The 20,051-nt window shown below is 60.6% G+C and overlaps 1 protein-coding gene across 7 annotated transcripts; it reads right to left on the bottom strand.

The window, feature by feature from the left end:
- Positions 1 to 507: 507 nt before the first annotated feature.
- Positions 508 to 19,152, bottom strand: PATZ1 (POZ/BTB and AT hook containing zinc finger 1). 7 transcript variants are annotated; one of them, XM_043901293.1, is made up of 6 exons: positions 16,883 to 19,152; positions 15,482 to 15,545; positions 9,325 to 9,496; positions 3,466 to 3,603; positions 2,263 to 2,411; positions 1,676 to 2,030 (listed from the first exon to the last, which is right to left on the bottom strand). In XM_043901293.1, exons 1-6 carry the CDS (start codon positions 18,151 to 18,153, stop codon positions 1,953 to 1,955), a joined length of 1,872 nt encoding a protein of 623 aa, XP_043757228.1. In that variant the 5' UTR covers positions 18,154 to 19,152; the 3' UTR covers positions 1,676 to 1,952. The 7 variants fall into 7 exon arrangements, with proteins under 7 accessions (XP_043757224.1, XP_043757225.1, XP_043757229.1 ...); XM_043901289.1 differs by lacking the exon at positions 2,263 to 2,411 and having other exon boundaries at positions 508 to 2,030; positions 16,883 to 19,148; XM_043901290.1 differs by lacking the exon at positions 2,263 to 2,411 and having other exon boundaries at positions 508 to 2,027; positions 16,883 to 19,148.
- Between the last annotated feature and the right edge of the window lie 899 nt (positions 19,153 to 20,051).

Raw genomic sequence — 20,051 nt, 5'->3', positions numbered from 1 at the left:
ATTGCGGTGGCTCCTCCTGTGGAGCCCGGGCTCTAGGGGGAGGCCTTAGTGATGCAGCTCACAGCTCAGGATTAGTGATTGCGGCGCTCGGCCTTAGTTGCTCCACAGCACGTGGCATCCGCCTCTCACGGGCCTGGAGCACCCACCTGGGCCCTGTCATTACTCCTACCTTGCTTATTTAACATCTTGGATGTTTATCTGGACTCTGTGGTTAAGTCTGCTTACTGGCTACCCGTCTCTCTCCCTTCAAGCTCCATGAGCGTATCCTGCGCACCACTGTGCCCTCAGGATCTGGGGCACAGAGCAGTGGAAGACAAAGGGGAGAGGGTGGGTGGACGCTGGCAGCTGAGTCTGCAGGGAAGCACCCACCTGTCGGTCCCAGTGGATGATGAGGAAGAGAGCGGACCACACATGGGTGTAGGGGCACAGACTGCCCATCCCCCTGGTCCCAGAGAACCCCACAGCTGAAAAAAAAAAAAAAAAAAAGACTCGGGGCAGGAGGCAGAGTAACGTACTAATGTTTTTAATACAGTCTGATCAGATCAATTCACGTCACAGGGTCGACCCGGGCTTGCTCCCGTGCAATACAACCACAGTGCATGATGTCCATCCTTGCCGGTTCTTCCTCCCTCCAACAGCACAGAGAGCCCTGCCCTCCCTGACCAGACTGGCATTTTTAAAATTTTGCATAAAACTATTTCTTCCATAGACTTCAAACAATCAACTAGCCAAGTTAATTATGGTACATCTAAACAAAGTTTTAATCCTAACCCTAACGTGTGACTGCGGTTTACAAAGAGCTCTGTATCACCTGGGATAGCTTTCAGTAGCAATTCACTACGACTGGTCCTAAAAAATAATAATAATAATAATAATAATTAGAGAATTAAAACCCAACAGCAAGTTGAATGGTTAAAAAATCACAGAAGAACTGGAATTTGGGGTTGGAGTGTCCTCAATTGCTAAGCTTGTCCTAGTGGCAGAATGCTAGCCTTCAGGCAGGGCTCAGAGAAAGGTTGGGGGCCCTCCAGGTCAAAGGTCAAGCTCAGGGGGGCTCTCAGAGGGCACTGCCCCCACGGTCCACGGGATGCTGCTGCGGGCTTCCAGCTTCCTTAAAAATAGTTGGGCATCAGCTTTGTGTAAGTGGGTAGAGACCCTACTGTGGCTTCTGTGGAGGGCTATGAGAAGAGGGGATGAGGGGCTGGAGAAGGGGGGCAGGAGACTAGACTCCCCGAGGTCCCAGGACGCTGTCAGGTGTGGGTGTGGGACTGGGGCCACTGAGAACTGACGAGCACCAGGGGGCTGCAGCTTCCGCCCGTCGGAGAAACCGGCCCTGGCCTCGCCTGGGAGGCCCGTGTGTAGTGTTTGCTGCCCTCATCCCATACCGGGTCTTACAGGTTATTTCTGCCGAGTATCAGATGAGAATCTATTTCTAAAGACCACTGGGGGATGGGTGGGGGGTGGGAGCGACAGGGCTGGAGGGGGGGCAGTTAAAAACGAATAAAAATCTTCTCAGCTACAGAACCCAAAGACACCACTTCCCTCCGCATTCACAGCATTTCTCAGCCGTCCCCAGCGGCTGTCTCCGCAGGGACGCAGCGTCTGTCTGCCTCACTTGCCCTCGGGCCCCAGGGGCTGCTGGTCGACCTCAGGGTCGACCAGAGACGAGGCGAACGCGGACTGAACGATCTGAAACCCGAAGGACTCGAGGAGAGACATGTTCTGCTGGGGAGAGAAAGGTGAGCCGAGGGCGGGGCCCAGGTCCCCCAGGGGGCCCCCGATGGCACGGACGTGCACCTTCTGGATGTGTTTGTTCAAGTAGGACTTGGAGCGGAAGAAGCTCCCGCACTCCGGGCAGGGGTACTTCTTCTCGCCGTCAGACTCCATTTTGTTTTTGGGGACCGCCATGTCGCAGGAGAAGGAGCCGTTGGTGCTCTGTTTCTCGGGCGTCTTCAGGTCGCTGGCGTCCGAGAGGTCGCCGTAGGAGTCGGAGCTCTCAATCGGATCCTGATGCGAGCATTTCTGGCCTTCTAGGAGGAAACAGAACACAAAGGGGCTGGTGAGGCCAGGCTCTGGCGACGCCCCCTTGGAGGGGGTCGCCAGGGGCCAGCTCACGGACTCGTGGAGGGCAGCTGATGACCAGCCACGGCCCAGCAGAACCCACGGAAGTGCTGCGGGTCAGTCGGGGAGCCCGGCGTGCCTACGGGGGGCGGGGGGGGGGGGGGGCGGGGTGGTGAGGCAGCAGGGCCTGGGGCCGCTGACCTCCGTCGCCGCGGACTCTCCACGCAGGCGCACGTGTACCGCTCGCCGCCATCTTAGCCTGCTTCGAGGAAGGGTGTGGAGAGGGGGCCGCCACTGCCTCCACCCGGACAACTCGAGAGCCCAACTCCTAGGCGCCCTCTCAGGTGCCTCTGCGGGTGAAACAGCTGTGGTAACGATGCTGAGCAGATATGTCGGTGACCTCACCTCGGCACCAGACTGGCTGCGCCCTAGCAAGGCAGAACCAGAGCCGTGGGCTTCTCGACCCAGGCAGACCCCATCGACCGCTGAGGCTGAGCCGGTCCTTCTCCCAACGCTGCGAACACACACCCAGCCCCTCCGCGCCTCCGCCTGCCAGAAGCCTTCCGGGCCAACTGGTCAAAGCACAACAGCTTAGAAGGAACTGAACAACTCCATCGGCTGCTGTCCATACGCAGGGCCCGGGACAGGCCGGGCCTTAGGACAGCCCTCGCTCATCTGCCCTGCCCGGCCCACACGGGAATCCTCCACCACGAGCAGCTTCCTGCCTGGGTTCAGAGCGCCATGCCGGGAAGGGAGGTCTGTGATGGGAGTGTGGAGCATGCCAGCTCTGCCATCTGCCAAGCCCGGGCGTCACCCACAAGGCAACAACAACTTGAAATACCGCAGAACAACCGGAATCAACCAGTGGAGGTGGGGCCTAGGGAGCTCTACGCAAACCGAGTCGGAGTCAGCGCCATGCATCTCACAAACGCGGCCAGAGGCTCTCCGGAATGGGCTGCCCACAGCAGCCAAAGGCCCCTGCCGAGGGGGAAGCCAGACCTTGGCTCCCCCTGCCCACAGGCTCAAAGGAAAAGAAAGCGTTCAGCCGCAGCACCACGCCCTCCTGGAAGGGCCACAGGCAACGGACAGGCCCAGAGGCTCATCATGCAGCGCTCCTCTTCCTGCCTCGGCCGGGGCGTCCCTCAGGGCTCTAGGTGAGGGGACTGGCCAGGAGCGCGGGGGGAGGGCTGGGGAAGAGGAGGCGGGGGCTGGATCTTGGCAGTGCCCTGCAGTGAGCCCCCCACGGTGACTTCTAGTCCTGGAGGCCACTGCCACTCGGATCTCGAGCCGCCTCCTCGAGGCGGCCAGCAAATCGGCCGCCTTCCCGCCTCCCCACGCCCGGCCCAGCGCCCCCACGACACAGTCTGCGCAGAGAAGCAAAGTGCAGAGCAAGGGGTCGCTTGCCTTTGTTGCCATAGGTCCTGGCGCAGTGGAACGCTGCTCCCCCATTCGGGATGGGCTCCTGGTGCCTGGAGACCTGGGGAAGGGGAACACCGTGGTGGGTTTTAACATGGACCTTTAAGTAGGAGGCAGAGGAGAAACCTAAACAAGACAAAAGGAGATGAGATCCGCGGCCGGCACACAGACACCTCTCTCTGCTTCCCCCTCGCCTCTCCTCTGGCCGCGCGGGCTAGCACTCCTAACAGGGGCCCTCCTTGGCTCGAGAACGCCGCAGCCACGGGAGCCACCGCCAGGCTCAGGAGGGCGGCGGCACCGTCCTGAGTCGGCGTCTCTGCAGAGCCCGCCCCGCAAGGCTGCAGTGGAGTCCACCTGGAGGGAGGGCCTGAGATCCCGCTCCTGCCCGGGCCAGAGGCCAGCTGCCTCCAGACTGCTCGGTGCCTCAAGGGGGCCAGTGGTCCGAGCGGACGGTTCACAGTCCCACACCAGCTGCGGGGACCCGACTAGAAACACAGGAAAACACAAGGGACTCCAGGGCAGCCGCGGGGCTCCAGTCGCCTAACACTCACAAAGGCAAACCATCTGCACAAGAGACGGGACGCAGGCAAAATGAAGTCCCAAAGAAGCGCCTCCTGAGTCCCCCTTCTCCTGATGGTCAGGACCAGCTCTATTCTGCTCACGTGCTCACCTGCACAGTGACTGGATTTAGTGACTATTTAGACCTTCTGAGGAACAATGAAAATGCGAAGTTGTCTTAAAAGGAGGGGTGCAGTCATCTCTCATTCACGGTGGTTTTCTTGGTTAGGCTGTGGAGGATCCATCAGGTTCACTTAAAGAAGAAGGAAGAGGGCCAGTCCTTGTCTTTGTTGTGGGGGAGAGGCAACCCCACCGTCTGGGAGCTGCCTCACTCATGCTCCGAGGTCACTTTGGGCCTTGAGACGCCTCAGGTTGGGAAGAGTGGATCTTGGATCAGCTTCCGCAGCAGCCACAAGTCCTGGGAGATGGAACCGGCTGGGCCAGTCAAAGGAACTCTACTTGGGGTTTCACGGGAAGGATCTGTGACATCAAGTCCCCCTACAGCCAAGGACCCAGAAGTGCCTTTGGCAGGAACCAGAACTTTGCAAAAGGCCCACATGCGGCGCTAGTGCCTCAATGGTATCCCTTCAATCCAGAGGCAGCTGACACATCCTTGGGTACTTCCATTTCCTCGTTAAATTATAGCCACAGGGTAGCAGTGGGCCTGTGACCAATGGGTGGAGAGTGGCTGGAGAGTACAGTGAATGTCTGCACAAGACTTGTTTTTTTTTTTTAATATTTATTTATTCTGTCTTCATTGTGGCTTGCGCGATCTTTAGTTGCAGCATGTGGGATCTAGTTCCCCAACCAGGGACTGAGCCCAGGGCCCGCCCCCTACATTGGGAGCATGAAGTTCTAGCCCCAGGGAAGTCCCTGAGACTAGTTTTAAAAATGTTTGGATTGGCCAGGCTTTCAAATGCTGCTGGAACTATTATTCAGTAAAGGTCACCTTCAGCGAGTGACAGAGGCATACCAGGCCCTGCACACTGCGTGTATCACGCTTTGCTTCACAGCCACAGGTACAGCTGCTAAATGGCAGAGCCTGGACCCAGTCCAAGGACGACATGCATCACATGGTCCTTCACCACTAGGCAGACTCTCTAATGGTCCCTGCATCTTGGTCCTGGACACAGAAACATCCCCTGGCTTTGTGCAACAGGCTCAGTTACCGCCACTTACATTCCTGCATTTCTCTGCCACGTGTGCATGCTGAGTCGCTTCAGTTGTGTCTGACTCTTTGTGACCCCCACAGACTGGTAGCCCACCAGGCCCCTCTGTCCATAGGATTCTCCAGGCAAGACTACTGACTGGAGTGGGTTGCCATGCCCTCCCCCAGGGGATTTTCCCAACCCAAGGATCAAACCCGGGTCTCCTGCAGGCAGGCAGGTTTTTTAGAACCCCATTTAACAAATGTGCTCCCGATGTAGCAGTTGTGGTTCTGGAGGGAAATGGGGGACAGGGTGAGCTGGGCTTCCTTTCCTGACGAAAACCCTCTGGGATGGGATGCTACTGTCCCACCCTGCCTAGTAGAGCATGCTGTCCTGCGCTGTGACTGGGTGGTCTACCTGTGGCCAAGCATGGGAAAGACTGGCTTCCAAGGGTCCCACAGGAATACTCCCTCGAGGGAGGCTGTGGTCAGAAGGAGCAGAGGGGAGCCCACAGGACGGAGGACCTCAGCCCTGCCCCCTGGCAGGCAGCAGAAATACAAGACTTTCCTACTGACATGATGACACTGCTTCAGCAGGCAGTCTTTGTCTCTTCATCCCTGTGGGGCCTCTGAAGTGGAGCGAACCACTCTCCTGGCACACCAGGACAGGGCCACAGCAGCCAAGAGGGACAGAAGAGGCGGGAAGGAGCCCCAGGAGCTGTTATATCTACTCCTCGTGGGAAGAGCTGTGCTGGGGACACAGCGGATACTCAATAAAAGCTCACTGCGTTTTCCTGGAAAACAGTTTGGGGACCACGTGGCTGGGTCCCCTTGACGCTGCCCCAGCTGCTGACTGCTTACTATCTATAGCAAAGCCACGTGGTGGGTCGTAGGCGGCATCCACAGCTGCCACCTAGAGCCCAGAATTTAAACACACGGCAGCTCAGCAGCCAAGTTCTGGGTTGAAACAAGCTGAGATTTCCGCAAACACATCTTTGAAGCCAGACACATTTGGCCAGAATTCTAAACTCACCTTCCTGTCTACCACTGACTAACCAAGAACCAAAGAGGCTGTGTGATACAAGGTTTGGGGTGACAGGGCTCAAGCACACCCGTGACCCCCCCCCCCGTCACCGACGGGCTACCCCCCCGCACTCCAGAGGCGGAGAGTTTACTGCCACGTGGCCACTGGGCCTCCGCGGCATGTCCTTGGCTGGTGTGTGCCCTTCCCACTCTGGAGGCAAATCCTCTGCTCACAGCTTCCACATCCATGCAGGGGTCAGAGGCTGCTTTCTCCAGGTCCACACCTTGGTGGGTCTGTGCCCAGCTGAGCCGTGCTGGAGGGGGCGCTGAGCAGATCTGTGTTTGCACGGCCCAGGAGACAGCACGACTGGCGTTGGTGACAATGTGTGTGCTCGCCTCTGGCTGGGGAGAGGGCCTTCTCTACCCTTGGAGCAATGATGCGTGAGTGCAAATGTTGTCTCAGTCAAAGAGAGACTCCCAACATGCTCTCCCTCACCCTCCCTCATCCCAGGACACACGCACATGTACACGACCTGCCACAGAAATTTGAGAAGAAGGGAAATTGTGGCGATTATCATACCAGGTCCTCCCCACGGCTCAACTCAGCTGACTTCCTCAACTCAAAGGTGAGAGAACCGGCTTCTGCAGTCATCCGACTCCCCTGCTGGGACTCATCTCTTCTAAGATGGGATGGCCCACATCCCGATGGGTCTCCAGCTCAAAGACAAGGTCATCTATCTCTAGCATGGGATCTGCTCTCTCCCATTCTTCATGGGCAAGAGTCTTCTGTGTGGCTGCAAGCAGGCAGACGGGTGAGTGGTTGAGCTGACTGCTCAAGGACTGCTGGGACTGCAGGCTCTCAGAAGATACCTGGAAACCGACCTTATCCAGCCTCACCTGCTGATCAGCTGGCTGACCCTCTGCTTGGACCCTCGCAGACAGAAGGACATCACCTAATTCCTGCGGCAGCTCCTACATCACAGCCTTGAAAGGTCAGCCCAGAGCTCCCTGTGATCTGATTCCAGGGTCTCTGTGTCTCAGTGGCCTGTCCTCTTCCTGGAAAAACTGCCTTCCTCTTCCTCTTCATGGCGGGGGAGGAATTTCTGCCCAAGGAACGAGTCCAAAGTAGAACCCTGCTTCTTCTCTTCTGACGAAGACCAAGACTCTTCCTTCTGAGGACCCAGGGTGGTTTGGACTAGAGCCCTCTTCTCTCTTCTTGGAAGAATAGGACTTCTGCTCTGACGCTGGGACCCAAAGCTGCTTTGCTTACAGTCCAGATCCAGGGGCTTTTCTGAGGGAAAGTGGGCTCTGGTTCTACTCTCCCGGCAGCCCACTCACCAGGGCCACGTGGCCTGTGGCCGCTGCTCAGTCCTCGTCATCAGCTCAGGGCAAACACAGCCTGACTTTCAGGAGTTGCTGACTTTGCCACATCAGCTGTCTCCTGACTGGGTCAACGTTCCCTGCTATTCCCTGCTGCCCTCAGCTCTTCTTTCCTCCTGAGCAGGGTCCCCAAGGGCTGTGGCCCTGGGTCCCCACCCCATCTCCCTGCCTCTGTAATCAGGCTTCATCTCAGTTTTCTTGCTGGCATCCTCCTCTGCACGCATTGGTTTCCCACCTCTGGTCTCCGATGCCTACTCTCAGGCTGAGAACTTCAACCCTGAAACCCTGACAGCAGCTGCTGACAGCACGATGCGGCGGGTCTGAGGCCATCAGGGCGTGAGGAGGAAGCCAGGTCAGGAGGAAGCCAGACAAGGAACCGTCTCCTCCCGGAGCCGGGCATCTCCACTGCCCTCTACGGACACGCAGAAAATAGGACAGATGCCTCTGCAGCTTTTCTGACCACCTCCCAACCTGCCCGCTTCCACAGCACTTCCTGGTGGTACACACGTCGGCATCCGGCAGCCTTCAGGGCAAACCCCAAGTGTGCGGTCCTGGTAAGGGGTGGACCCAGCCCAGGGCGGCAGGAACACCTGGCCCCTCTGCAGGCACCCTCCACAGGATTCCGAGACCCTGGCCAAGGACTGCACAGGTGCTGTGCCTGGTCCGGACCAGAGTGTCGGCAAGCTGTGTCTCTCCCGACACGGCGACAAAGGAGGGCCTCCAAGTGTGCTGTGGCTTGCACGGCCCAGAGAACAGTCACCCGCCTCGTCTCCCGGGATCCTCACACAGCCCTGTGTGTGGGCAACGGGGTGTTCTCAACCCCTTGTAGAGCTGAGGAGACAGCCTTAGACACAGGGGAGGGGAGAGTTTAAGGGCGCACAGGAAGGTGAGGTGGGAGGGGCCGGCGACACCCAGGGTCCCCGCTTCCTGGCTCAGTGCTCCGTCCATGAAGCCACACACAGGACTTCCAGGAGCACCGGGACCAGTGTGTCCCAGGAGACAGGCCTCCCAGCCCCGTCCCCCGCTCCCCAGCCAAGCCAAGCGCACCATGCAGAAGCCTCCTCACGCACGCCGGACAGCCGAGCTGACTCCGTCGGCAGACACGGCACAGCCTCTTCCTCTGACAACACGAGCCTCAGCCCTTCCAGCGGCCGGCAGGCCCGGCAGGGGCGACTTCACCCAACACGACCATCAGACGCCACCCAGGCCGACCTCGGCCGTGAGCACGCTGCCCTGCTCAGAGCACCTGCCATGTTCTGCCCTCATCAAGGCCACGTCCACCCGGGTCTGGATTCCTTTGACCACATACGCTAGAAAGTTCCGGCCCTTGTCCACCTATGGACTTGACCTCCTTACCTGGCTGCTGACTTTCACCCGTGTGCCCATGACTCAGCCGGCACGGCTCTCGGGTCGGTCTCTCTCTCCCCTACCTCTCGGGGGTCTCACAATTCCCACCGACCTCAGTGGTTCAGCACATCCATCCTGCCCCGGGGGCAGCAGGTGCATCATGGCCCCAAGCCTGGGAAACACCTCTTTCCCTCCGTCCCCGCCTGCTGACCTCCTGGGAGCTCCCACTCCAAGCTCCCCAAGTTGATGGGAAGGGAAAGTGCAACAAACAGCTAGCTGAGGGTGAGGTGTTCACCGCCCAGTGGGGTGGCGGGAGGGGTGGCCGTGCAGAGTGGGGCCTGAGGCAGGGCGCAGGCCCGCCCCCCGACGTGAGCGAACAGCAGGGCGATTACCTCGGTTACAGATACTGCAGAAGTTGCTGGGCCCCTCGCTGTGCTTCTTCAGGTGGTCTGCCATGTACGCCGCCCGCAAGTACTTCCCGCATACCTGGCAGGGCACCTTGTCTTCATGACAGGCCAGGTGGGAGCGCAGGCGGTCTCGGGTGGCGAAAGAAGCATTGCAGGTCTGGGGGCAGAAAGGAAAACGGATGAGGTGAAAGCTGGCACCCACACCTGACTCCCCGTTGGGCACACCGTGCCACAAAGCATTTCCGACCAACACAGGAACTCCGTGTACTAAGAGAACTCGGCAGGCGGCCCAGGCTTCCTGCCCAGATGCCGAGCAAGCCGCTCCTGCTCCCCACGGTCTTCCCCACGGGACCCCTGAGCTGGGATCACTGGTTCCCACTGGCCCCCGACACGCCCATTTCATGGCAGGCTGAGTTCTGCAAAACGAAGAGCTAGGCACTTCTCATTCTTAAACATTTAAGAGCTGACTTTCGTTGCACTGGCTGTAAGTGAGTTTACAGAAGAGGTGCTGGCATGTAAACAGAACAGTCTTCACCTTCTCCACCCTGGGTTTCCCCTGGCTGCCTCACACAAAGGATTCCACTTACTCACTATTTATTCAAAAGTGACATTAGTTGTGGCCATGGGGAAATGGAAAGGAAAGGCAAGACAGAGCAGAGATTACTCTTCATAACATGCGTGTGCACTTGCATTGAAAAAGGAGCCCATGAAACGACAGCGTCAACTGTGTGAATGTGAAAATTAGCAGAGACCGAGAACCAGAGGCTCCTGGGGGGCAACTGGGGAATTCCCAGGGCTGGTGCCAACCGGGACAGCACTGCCCGCGCTAACCCTAACCCTAACTCTAACCCTAACCCTAACTCTAACCCTGGTGCCGGGCGGGCCCAGGCTCCGCCTTCACAGGTACTAGCGGCAGGCAGTACCTCGAGGCTGGCTGTGCTCTCACCCCACCAGCTGGGAGCTGTGGTCAGCTCCCCCAGGTCCCTCGACTCAGTCCCGGATCTGCCCCCAGCATCCCGCCCAAACGGGGGCCTGCACAGAGCCCTAAAGGTCACGGAACGTCGGGAAAGCCCTTAGGAGGGTTCAATCTGGTGACCTTCAAACTATTTTGGTTCCACACACGTGTCTCAGCTTTGAGTCAAGGTTGGCTTCATTTCTTTTCTCTGTATGTGTGTGTTTACTGTTTTAGAACCGTAAGAGAAAGCAACATTCACCTTTAAGGTCATCACAGACGGAACGTTAACTCACTGAAGACCCGCCACCCCATCGACTGGCTAGAATGGAGGTGCTCCCACAGTCTCCGTTGAACAGAAACAGATCCTGAGACCCCGAGGCCTTAAGGTAAGCGTCTGAACACTGTCACCACGGACAGCATTTATCTGTTGCTTCAGCGTTTATCTGTACAATCAAAGCGAGAAACAAACATGCCAGATGCTGTGGAGATAGAAGACACTGAGGTGGCTACCCCAGCCCCAGATGTCTGTCAGGACTGCGTCTGTTCTTCTCAGCCGTTATCTTTTGAACAAGTGTTACAGATGTGAATAGAACAAGTTATGCTAATAAAATACAGCTTACCCTTGAACAGTTTTCAAGGGTTTGAACTGCAAGGGTCCATTTATATGTGGGTTTTTTTCAATAGTAAATACTGTGACAGGTGGTACACCACCTGTAATCGGCTGAACCCAGGAAGAGGAACCTGGAGGAGGAAGAATAGCATCAGCAGAAGGCTGACTGTTACGTTGTATGTGTGTATCTGACTACCCAGAGAGCCAGTGGTCCTAACCTTCACGTTGTTCCAGGGTCAACTGTACTGCTTTCACCTATTTCATATGTTGTGTTTATTCATGTGACAAATGAGGGAGCTAAGTTCTGAGAGTGACTTACACAGAGAACAGGGCTCAGCTACTGAAAAAAGAGACCCCCTGCCACTGGCAGGCCAGGGCCCTCCCCTCCATGGCCAGCCTGGGGTGTTCCCGCCCTCCGCGACTGATAGTCAGGCAGAGGTCCCGAGAGGACCTGGGGCAGGTGGACGGAGAACCGGCCCGAGCCTGTGCTCTGACCACCTCCAGTCTCCGCAGAGGTGTCTTCTGGTGAAGGGTGTTGGTAGTTGTTGTCAGCGCCCTTGGGGGCCAGGCTGTCCTGACAGAGGTGACAGGATTTGTGCAGGGAAACCTGAGCACTCACACGACTCAGAAGGCATCACGGGCGTCTGGTCTCATGGCCTCAGGAGGGGGAAAACGGAATTCCTCCCTCACCCAGCCCACCAGCCTGTAAACCAGAATAAGGGGTGCTGTGGACACCTCTGGGAGAGGGGACTTTGCTAGACAAGTGACCGAGGACCACCCCTCTCGTGACGAGGGGTAGTGTAGCCTGCACCACACAACACAACTCAAAAAAGGAAGCAACCACGGACCAGATATGAGAAAACGCAGCTGAAAAGGCATACTGAGGATTCCAGCTTCCGTACTCTGGAAGAAGGTGCCACTAGAGGGAGGTGAGGGAGAAGCCTCGTTGCCAACTTTCTTTTGGGATGTGTCCTTATAAGCACTGCCTGTCACACTTTGCTAACAAAAGATAATGGACAACCAAACCTCAATTATCCGCGAGTGTATTATCCGTCTGGGGGATTAGCTCAGCAAGACTGAAATCCCAGACCAGTCAGGCGTCCCTCCCCGCTCTCCACTGTTCTCTCTCAAGGGGTGAAAGTGGACTCGCGCCTGAGCAAACATCATTAGGGATGAAATCTGCTACTTGAGGGAAAAAAATGAAAACCTTCCCTGTTACAAAGCCACACTGGACTGGTGGTTGGCTTCTCTATGCCAGTACTGACCCTCTGGCCGGAGCACCAGAGGTTTTCTGGAGGAACTGAGAAAGTGCCCAAGTCCAGACGCTGCCAAGCATAAAGGGCCTGGTTACTTGACCCAGGAAAAGAAGCAGAGAAAGGCTGAGAGATGGATCTCAAAGAAGGGGTGCCCAGAACTTCCAAGCTGGGGCCACTCAAGACAGAGGCAGCCCCTGTCCTGCAGGCAGGAGAAGGCAGGGGGACCGTGCCAGGATCAGCACCCCGACCCGGTGGTGCTGGGACGGCCGCCTGGCCCCGGCCCTGCATGCAGGCAGCCTGCTGTTGCTAGTGGTACACCTGCCAGGGCCCCCCAGCTTGAGTCCCCTCTGGTCACCACTCAACCCGGAGCCCCAGCCAGGCTCCCTCCCCGCCCTGCCAGTTCTTCCCATCCCAGACTTCCAGAGGTCCCAGACTCCCAAGGGTTGAGCAGTTCGGGAATGGGGCCCAGAGGTAGCAGGGACACGGGGGCACACCCTACCCCGGTGACCGTCGAGTCCAGCAGCCTTGAGGGGCGGAAGAGTCTTAAGGGCAACGCGTGGAGGCCCAGCAGGCCCCCTTCTGGAGGGTGTCAGTTCCTTTATTCCCACCTCAGTTCCTACTGAGTTATCCCTCCAGCCCAAACCACCCCGGCCAGCCCCCGAGAAGTGGGGCGATGGGGAGCAGCAGGAGAGGTCTGAGCTGTTCCAGCCTCTCGGCGTCAGGCTGAACTCCCTGTGGGGGGAAGGTCCAGCCCACAGCACGCGCAGATGAGCGGCACGGGGGCATCTGGGCCACAAACCCCTGGAAGACTGGTGTGTCACCGCCAGGCTGAGCCTCCACGCCCCTGCCTTCAGAAGGTCTTTGCCCTCAGGCTGAGGCACCAGTCCTTGTAACCGATGCCTCTCTGGCACCAGGAGGGACCGAGAGGTACAGCTGTGCCCAGCTCTGCCAGGGGCCCCTGGAACCAACTCCCAACGAGCTGTCTCTTCACCGCTGATGCTTTCAGCACACACACCATGCAAAACAGACGCCCCTGCCGTTTAACCCAGCCCTGGCACACCTGGCTGGCCAGCCCAGGCCTAAGGGGCAGCACGTCTTCACCCGCCAGGTCACCGTCAGGGGGGTTCTGGCTGTGGGGCTGGAGGCGGGACCACGGGCCTGTGAGCGTGTGTGTGTCGGAGGGCAGGGCAGGCACGTACACCAAGAGACCGTGATGTCAGCGTTACAGCACAGACCAGACAAAACACACAAAGCCTCAGATGTTAGAATGAAAACTTTTATCATCACTCCTATTATTCCCACAGAGCCCACGGGGGCTAAAGGACACACCACTGGGATCCAAGGGGGAGGGTCTACAACTGCTTTATCAGCCCTCAAAGCCATGTATCAGGATGACCCAAGGTAAAGCTACTGGTTAGTCTAGTTCCTGAGCAGACCTGCTAATGACACTCAAAACCACAACCGTCTAATTCACGAGCCAGAAAGGAAAGCGGGACCTGTGTGAGTGGAAGGGAAGCAGGCAGCTCAGGCTGGCCAGCTGGAGGAGGACTCACTCCCAGGGTAGGGGGAGAGGCGGCCAGGCCCCCTTCCAGAAACCCCGGGCTTCAGGGAGGTGCTATCAGGGGAGGGGAGGCACCGGCCTCCAGGCAGGGGCAGACACCCAGGGTACCATCAGTTACAGGGGGGAAACAAGGCCAGAGAGCCCTGAAAGAAACATGGAGACCGTGGCGGGCCCAGGAAGGAGCTCCCTGCAACCCCCATCTGGGGTCCCCGAGCTGGGAAAGAGCCCAAGGTACCCAAGAGGAGCTGGGCACAGTGGGCAGGTCTCTCCCAGAAGCAGGAGGTCGGACCACCGCCACTGCCATCCCCACCACAGAAGACCCTCGGGAGGCCCGGCTAGCCTACAGGCCACTGGGTAAAGGCCCGGCCGCCCTCAGTGGCCGTCCAGCCCTGCCTCAGATATCCCGGGGGGGCTGGGCAGAAGAGAGCGTTGCTGGAGGGTGCCGGGCCCAGGTTTTCGAGGGCTGGGAAGGATTTTTTTAGAGAAAGGGAAAAGGCGGTGTCAGGAACCGAATGGGACGACCTCCACAAAGCAGGCTGGGCAAAGTCCCATGATGGCAGGTCGCTAGGAAGAGATTCCAGGGGCGGCAGGCCGCTGCTGCTCCCAACCCACACCTGGAAAAAGGGCAGAGAGTGCAGGTTACCCCCCAGGCCGCCGGGCACGCCCCCACTGCCCGCTGGGCGCCTGAGCACACTACCTGGGAGTCGGAGCGTGCTCCATGGCGGAGGATCAGAGACAGAGCGAGAGGGGGCAGTGAGTGCACACGCATCCTGGCAGGCCCGCCCGGCTGCCTGGCCTGTGGGAGCACCGCCACACCTGGCCCCTGGGGGTTCCCCGTCCCTCCTGCAGCGCGTCCAGCCCTCCCTGTCGGTCTCCCCGGAGCACTCCCTCCTTGCCACCAACAGGATAAAGAGAAGCGGGTCACCCCACAACTGTCTCCCGCCTGAGATGGTGAGACCTTGGCCCAGGAAAGGGAAGATGACCAAGGAGAAGAGAGAGGCATGTTTTCCACCCACACAGCACTGCTCAATGGCCAGGAGAGGAAGCGTGGTTTTCTGGGCACCACAGGGCACCCAGACACCATTCAGGCAGACACACCAAGGGTGAGCATCTGGCTCAGTCCCCCTACCCACTGCTACACAAAGAGCTCTCCAGGACAGGAAGCCACCTCGCTCTCCAGTTCTTGAAGCCCTTGGCTGCGCGCACGCGTGGCTCGGGACAGGTTATGCGGGCACCAGTGCCCAGAGATGAGACCACCGGTGCCCTGCCTCCTCGCCCCCACCCCCGCCGCCAGGGGCCCTGAGCTGAGGGGACCCAGACGGAGCTGCTCGCCGGGTCGGGCTACCAGGCGCACAAGGGGAAGCAGTGTGGGCTGGGCCACCAGGAGCCCTTCCGAAACCACTTCTGCCCACAGTGGCCCCTGCAAACCACCGGGCTGCCAGTACCCCAGGACGACACGTGTGTCCTGCGGCCCAGCATCCGAGGAGCTGGCAGACGCCAGGAGAGGGGAGCCAAGCAGCCCAGCGAAGACAGAGACGGTGGGAACCAGGACCCAGCGACCAGAAGGGAGGGGGCATCAGCGGTGGGAGGGAGGGGCGGGGGAGAACAAAGGAGGAGAGCAGACGGAGGGGGCAGGGGGAGGCGTGCACAGCGCGGTCAGTCGGCCGGCCCGCTCAGACGTCAGCGGGCTCGCGGCTGCGGCCGCCCCGTGGACAGCAGCGTTCTCTCTCTGCCCCACTCTGCCCCGGCCCGGCCCCTACCTGACACTTGTGAGGCCGCTCAGAAGTGTGCACCTGCTTGATATGTCCGTTCAAGTGATCAGGCCTGGAAAAAAGAGACCAAGAGAGACTTTAGAATAAGACCTCCAGAGAACGGGGGCTGGAAGCTTGGCCAGGCCTCCCCCCCACCCCCACACGACAAAGGAAAGTCAGCCCGCAGCCCTGGCTCCTGAGGCCCAGGCCTCTGTGGCCCGGTTTTCTCTAGAGGGGGAAGGGAATGAGCTGAGCATTTGTCTCTGACCTTGTCTGCCCACCTCTCCCCACCCCCCCACACTCCGTGATTGCTAGGTCCCGAGGAGAGGGCTTTAGAATGAGACCGGCTGCCTTGCTGCAGCCTTCCCAGGAGGGGCTATGTGTGCTTCATTGTCCGGACGAAAGCCCCTTAGAAACTCCGTGTTCCCCTCCCCCAGCCTCTCCCGCCACAGCAGCCAATGAATGCCACCCGGATGGAATTCGGTCCCCAGAGGCCAAGGGATGAAGCCCTAAGTCCCCAGCTGGGCTGGTAAGCCAGATGCCCGACAGAGCAGGTGGGCGGGGGCTGCCTGACCGGTACAACTGGTTCCTGCCTGGGGCCCCTCTGAGGGAGTCCTCTCCATCGCAGTGTTCAGACACACAAGGCCCTCAGAGCCCAGGCAAGCTAAAACCAGTCTTTTATTCTGAATATCCTCTTAAGGGGAAAAACAACCCTCTGCTCGCAGACAAGTCTGCGAGTTCCTTATCAGTCTCACTAAAAAGTCGATCTAACAAGACATCCTACCCTTCTTCCCCCTCCGTCCAGTGCACATAAAGGGGATCTGTGGGTTCAGGTAGGCTCTGGAACCACCAGGTCAGAGCATATCAAAGATCTCGCTGTTCAGAAGACTCTGGGTGCCCAGCTCCGTGCCCGTGATTCTGGGGTCTCCTGGCCCAGGACCGCCAGTGGCGGGGGTGGGGGCATGGCGGCGGCGTGGGGGCCTCCGCAGCCCCAGAGGCGCTTGCTTCAGTCCCTCCCCCGGCAGCCATTCAAGCGGGGAAAGTCGCTGGAGGAGCCCAGCCTCCCGCCCCCAGAGGGGGCCCCTCGCCTGGTGCCGGAAACACAAAGGGAGCCCAGGGAGAAGAATGGTGAGGCCCGGCGACTGTGGCCGCAGCCGGAGGAATCCGGCCCCTTCCCACAAGGCCGCGAGGAAGAGGCAGCAGGGCCCGCCTAGTGCCAGAGAACGTCCCCTGAGGCAAGAGAAAGCGGGTCGTGGCCACGCCACCTCAAAAATCAGCGTCGTTAAACCCTCTCCCCAAACCTGACGTGGCCCCACAAGGTCAAGTGAATCCCCAGACGCTGGCGAGAAGCTGGCTGTTCCAGGAGTTGGGCTAGGACAAGTCATGGGGGGGGGGTGCACCATTCCTCACCTGGAGAAGCCTTTCCCACAGCTCTGGCAGATGTAGGGCTTGCCCACGGACCCGTCGTGGGAGCGCACGTGGTAGGACATGCGATCTTTCCTCTTGAACCGCAGCCCACACACGGGGCAGGAATAGGGCTTCTCCCCTGAGTGGGAAAGCTTGTGCCGGTTGAGATGGTACACGTCACGGAAGATCTTGCCGCAGATCTCACACGCCACCTGCTTCCTGGTCCGGCTCCTCTTTCGAGGGCCGTCGGGGTCCTCAGAGATGGGCAGCCCGTTCTCACCCAGCCTCGGAGGAGGAAGGTCGATGTAGCCCAGCTGGAGGCTGGTGACACCATGCTGGGCCTCGTGCTGCCGGAGCCGGTTGGCATCAGTGAACACCTTCCCACACAGCCCGCAAGGAAGGATGCCTGCCTCCCTCAGGCCCCCCGGGGACCCGAACATTGAGTCCAGCAGGTTGGCCTTCCTTGGGCGGCCCCGGCCTCGCTTGCCAGTCAGGGGAGGAGCACTGGATGCCACATTGGGGAAGGGTGAGGTCAGCAGCTGGGGGGACAGGGGTCCGGCCACCATGGGCAAGCGGTCCACCCCAGGTAACACAGGCAGGGAGGCCTGGCTCGCAATTGCTGCACCAGCTGCCCGTGCGGCCTCCTCCTCGGGCTGCATGCTGCCTGCGATGCCATTGCTGTTGGCGGCTAAGGCTGCCCCGTTGGTCATGTCCAAAGGGAAACCCAAGTCCGAGGTCCCCGGGGGACGAAAGAGCATGATGTCCGCCCGGGCAGGGGGCACCAGGATCTGCACATTGGACTGTTTGATGACTTCCTGGCAGATCTCAATGACCGACCTCATCAGCAGAAACTTGGCGGCGGTCATAAGCTCAGGGAAGCTCTCCAGGCGAACCACGATGCGGGAAGTGTAGGCGAAGTCCAGTATGTCCCCAAACACCTTGGAGCTGATGGTGTGCATCTCCAGCTCCCGGCTGCCCCCAGCCCCGCCGCCCGGGGCCGCCGCTGCGCCCCCCACGTCAGCGGGGCCCCCGTCCGCAGCTCCGCCGTCGCCCAACTGGGCGCTGAACACCGACTCAAAGTACTCGCTGCAGGCGGCCAGCACCGCGCGGTGCGCTGGGAAGCTCTCGTCGCCCACCCGCAGGAGCACGTCGCAGAAGCGCCCGCCGTTTTTGCGCTGCTGGTTCAGGTTGTGCAGCATCTCCGTGCTGTGTCTGCTCACCTGGTAGGTGTAGCAGCCCGACGGGCCGCAGGAAGCGTCGTTCACTCGCTCCATGGCCGCCGCCCCCTCCCCACAAGCCGGGCCGCGGCACTTACCCGCCCCACTCCCTTCCCCTAGGCAGCGAGAAGCGGGGCGCTGCGAACGTGTCTATACTCCCCACACGTGCCGGCCCGGGGCTCTGTAATCTCGCAGGTGCGCCGAGCGCACACGCCCCCTGCCCGGATCGGACTGTCTAGACGGTAGGACGCACCACCGCCCACATAGCTGCCCCCACCCCTGCCAGATCGTGCACTCTTCTCTCGTCTCCACCCGCCCGCCCGCCTCCCCTTCTCTGTCTACCTCCGGGGGGTACGCGAGCACAGAGGTGCGCCCCTCCCGCAAACACGCCTGCCACCTCCCCTCCCGCCCGCCAGGCGGCGCCGGCGCGCAGCCAAGAAGGCGCGCGCGCGCGCGGGGAGGAGGACGGGGGGGTCTGTCGCGCAGGCGCGCGCGCGCGCGCCGCGGTTTTTCCCGGGCCCGCTGGGGGCGCGCGCTGCGTCCCCTGCAAAGCGCGAGCCGGGGCGGGGGCGCCGGAGCGGAGGAAACAAAAGGCTAAGGCGGCGGCGGCGCCGGGGCGCGCACCAGGGCGGCAGCGCGGGCCGGATCCCGGAGCCTGGCGGGCGGAGTCGGCAGCGAAGGCTGGAGCGGGCGGGCAGCGGCGGCGGCAGGGCGGGCCCTTTCCCGGGCTGAGCGAAGACGGCGGCGGAGCGACTGCGTTGCGGCCCCGGGCTCCGTGTGTTCGGAGCGGAGGAAAGATGGCAGCGGCTGCACTTCCTCTTGCACTTTCACCCCTGGGGGGAGGAGAAGGAGGGGGCGATACCAACAACACCCCCCCCCCCTCGCTTGCAGGAAAAAAAAAGAAACGGCGAGCTCGGCGTGGGGGGCCCCCGGTGCCCCCGGCCCTGCACGTGCGCACCCGGATCCCTGGCCCGGACCGCCACGCACTGCAAACTTTCCACTTTCTTTGTGCCGAGCGCCCCCCCCCCTCACTCAGTCGAGGATGCACGTCCCCCCCTTCCCTATTTATACACCCCCCCCCTCGCAGCTCCGCTCCCCCCCGCTTCCTGCCCCCCCCTCCCCAGTCCCCTGCTCCGCCAATGCTAGCGCAGACTGAGCCCCCGTCCGGCCCCCGCCTTCCCACCCCGCCCACGGGGCCGGGGGCTGCAGTCTCAGCCCCCCCGGACCAATGCAAACGAAGCGCCTAGCCAGCAAACCAGCTCCCACTGCCCCTCCCTCCCCGCCAAGAGTGGCGGCTAGCGGACGGGGCCGGGGGAGGGGGGAGACCGAGGGGTGCAGATCCGGGCCCCCCAGCCTGCGGTGTGCACCCGTAAGTCGAACGGGCGTCGGCTACGCTTCGGCACCCCCGTTTGATGCGCGAAATCCCCAGAAGTCGCCTGCGACCCGCCTCCCCCACTCCCAAACCCAGAGAGGGCCAGGGTCCTCGCTGGGGGCAGGCCGAACCTCCGGAGCTCCTTCTGGACCCCGCGCACTGACTGAGCCGAAGGGGCTTCGAGCCCGGGAAAGCTGGGGATACGAGGCCATCGTCCATCCTCTCCCCAAAACCGCCACACGCCAAGCTTTGTGCCCTAGGGAGTGGAAAGTCACCAGCTTTGGGAGGCGACAACAGAGGCAAGGGCGGTGGGCAGGAACTGGCATCCCCGCGTTCCCCAGGGAAATGGGGGTACAGGAGGCTCCAGGGAGCCTTCCTGAGGTCGGGAGCATCCCCAGCGCCCGCAGCCCAGCGAGTCGCCGAGCGCTTGGGCCCTGAGCCCGGCGGGCGGGCCTGGACGCTTTGTCCCCGGCTGTCCGGGAGATGCTGCCGCGCACGGGTTGGACGCAGAGGTTCGTCTGCTCGGGAAGAACCGGCGACCGCCGCCAGGGAGCCCGACTTGGAGCCCCAGGCTGCAGGCACA

This window comes from Cervus elaphus, chromosome 5 (genome assembly GCF_910594005.1).
Source record: "Cervus elaphus chromosome 5, mCerEla1.1, whole genome shotgun sequence".
NCBI classification, from domain to species: domain Eukaryota; kingdom Metazoa; phylum Chordata; class Mammalia; order Artiodactyla; family Cervidae; genus Cervus; species Cervus elaphus.
The sequence above is the reverse complement of the archived record's forward strand: the minus strand, read 5'-3'. Positions and strand labels throughout refer to the sequence as shown.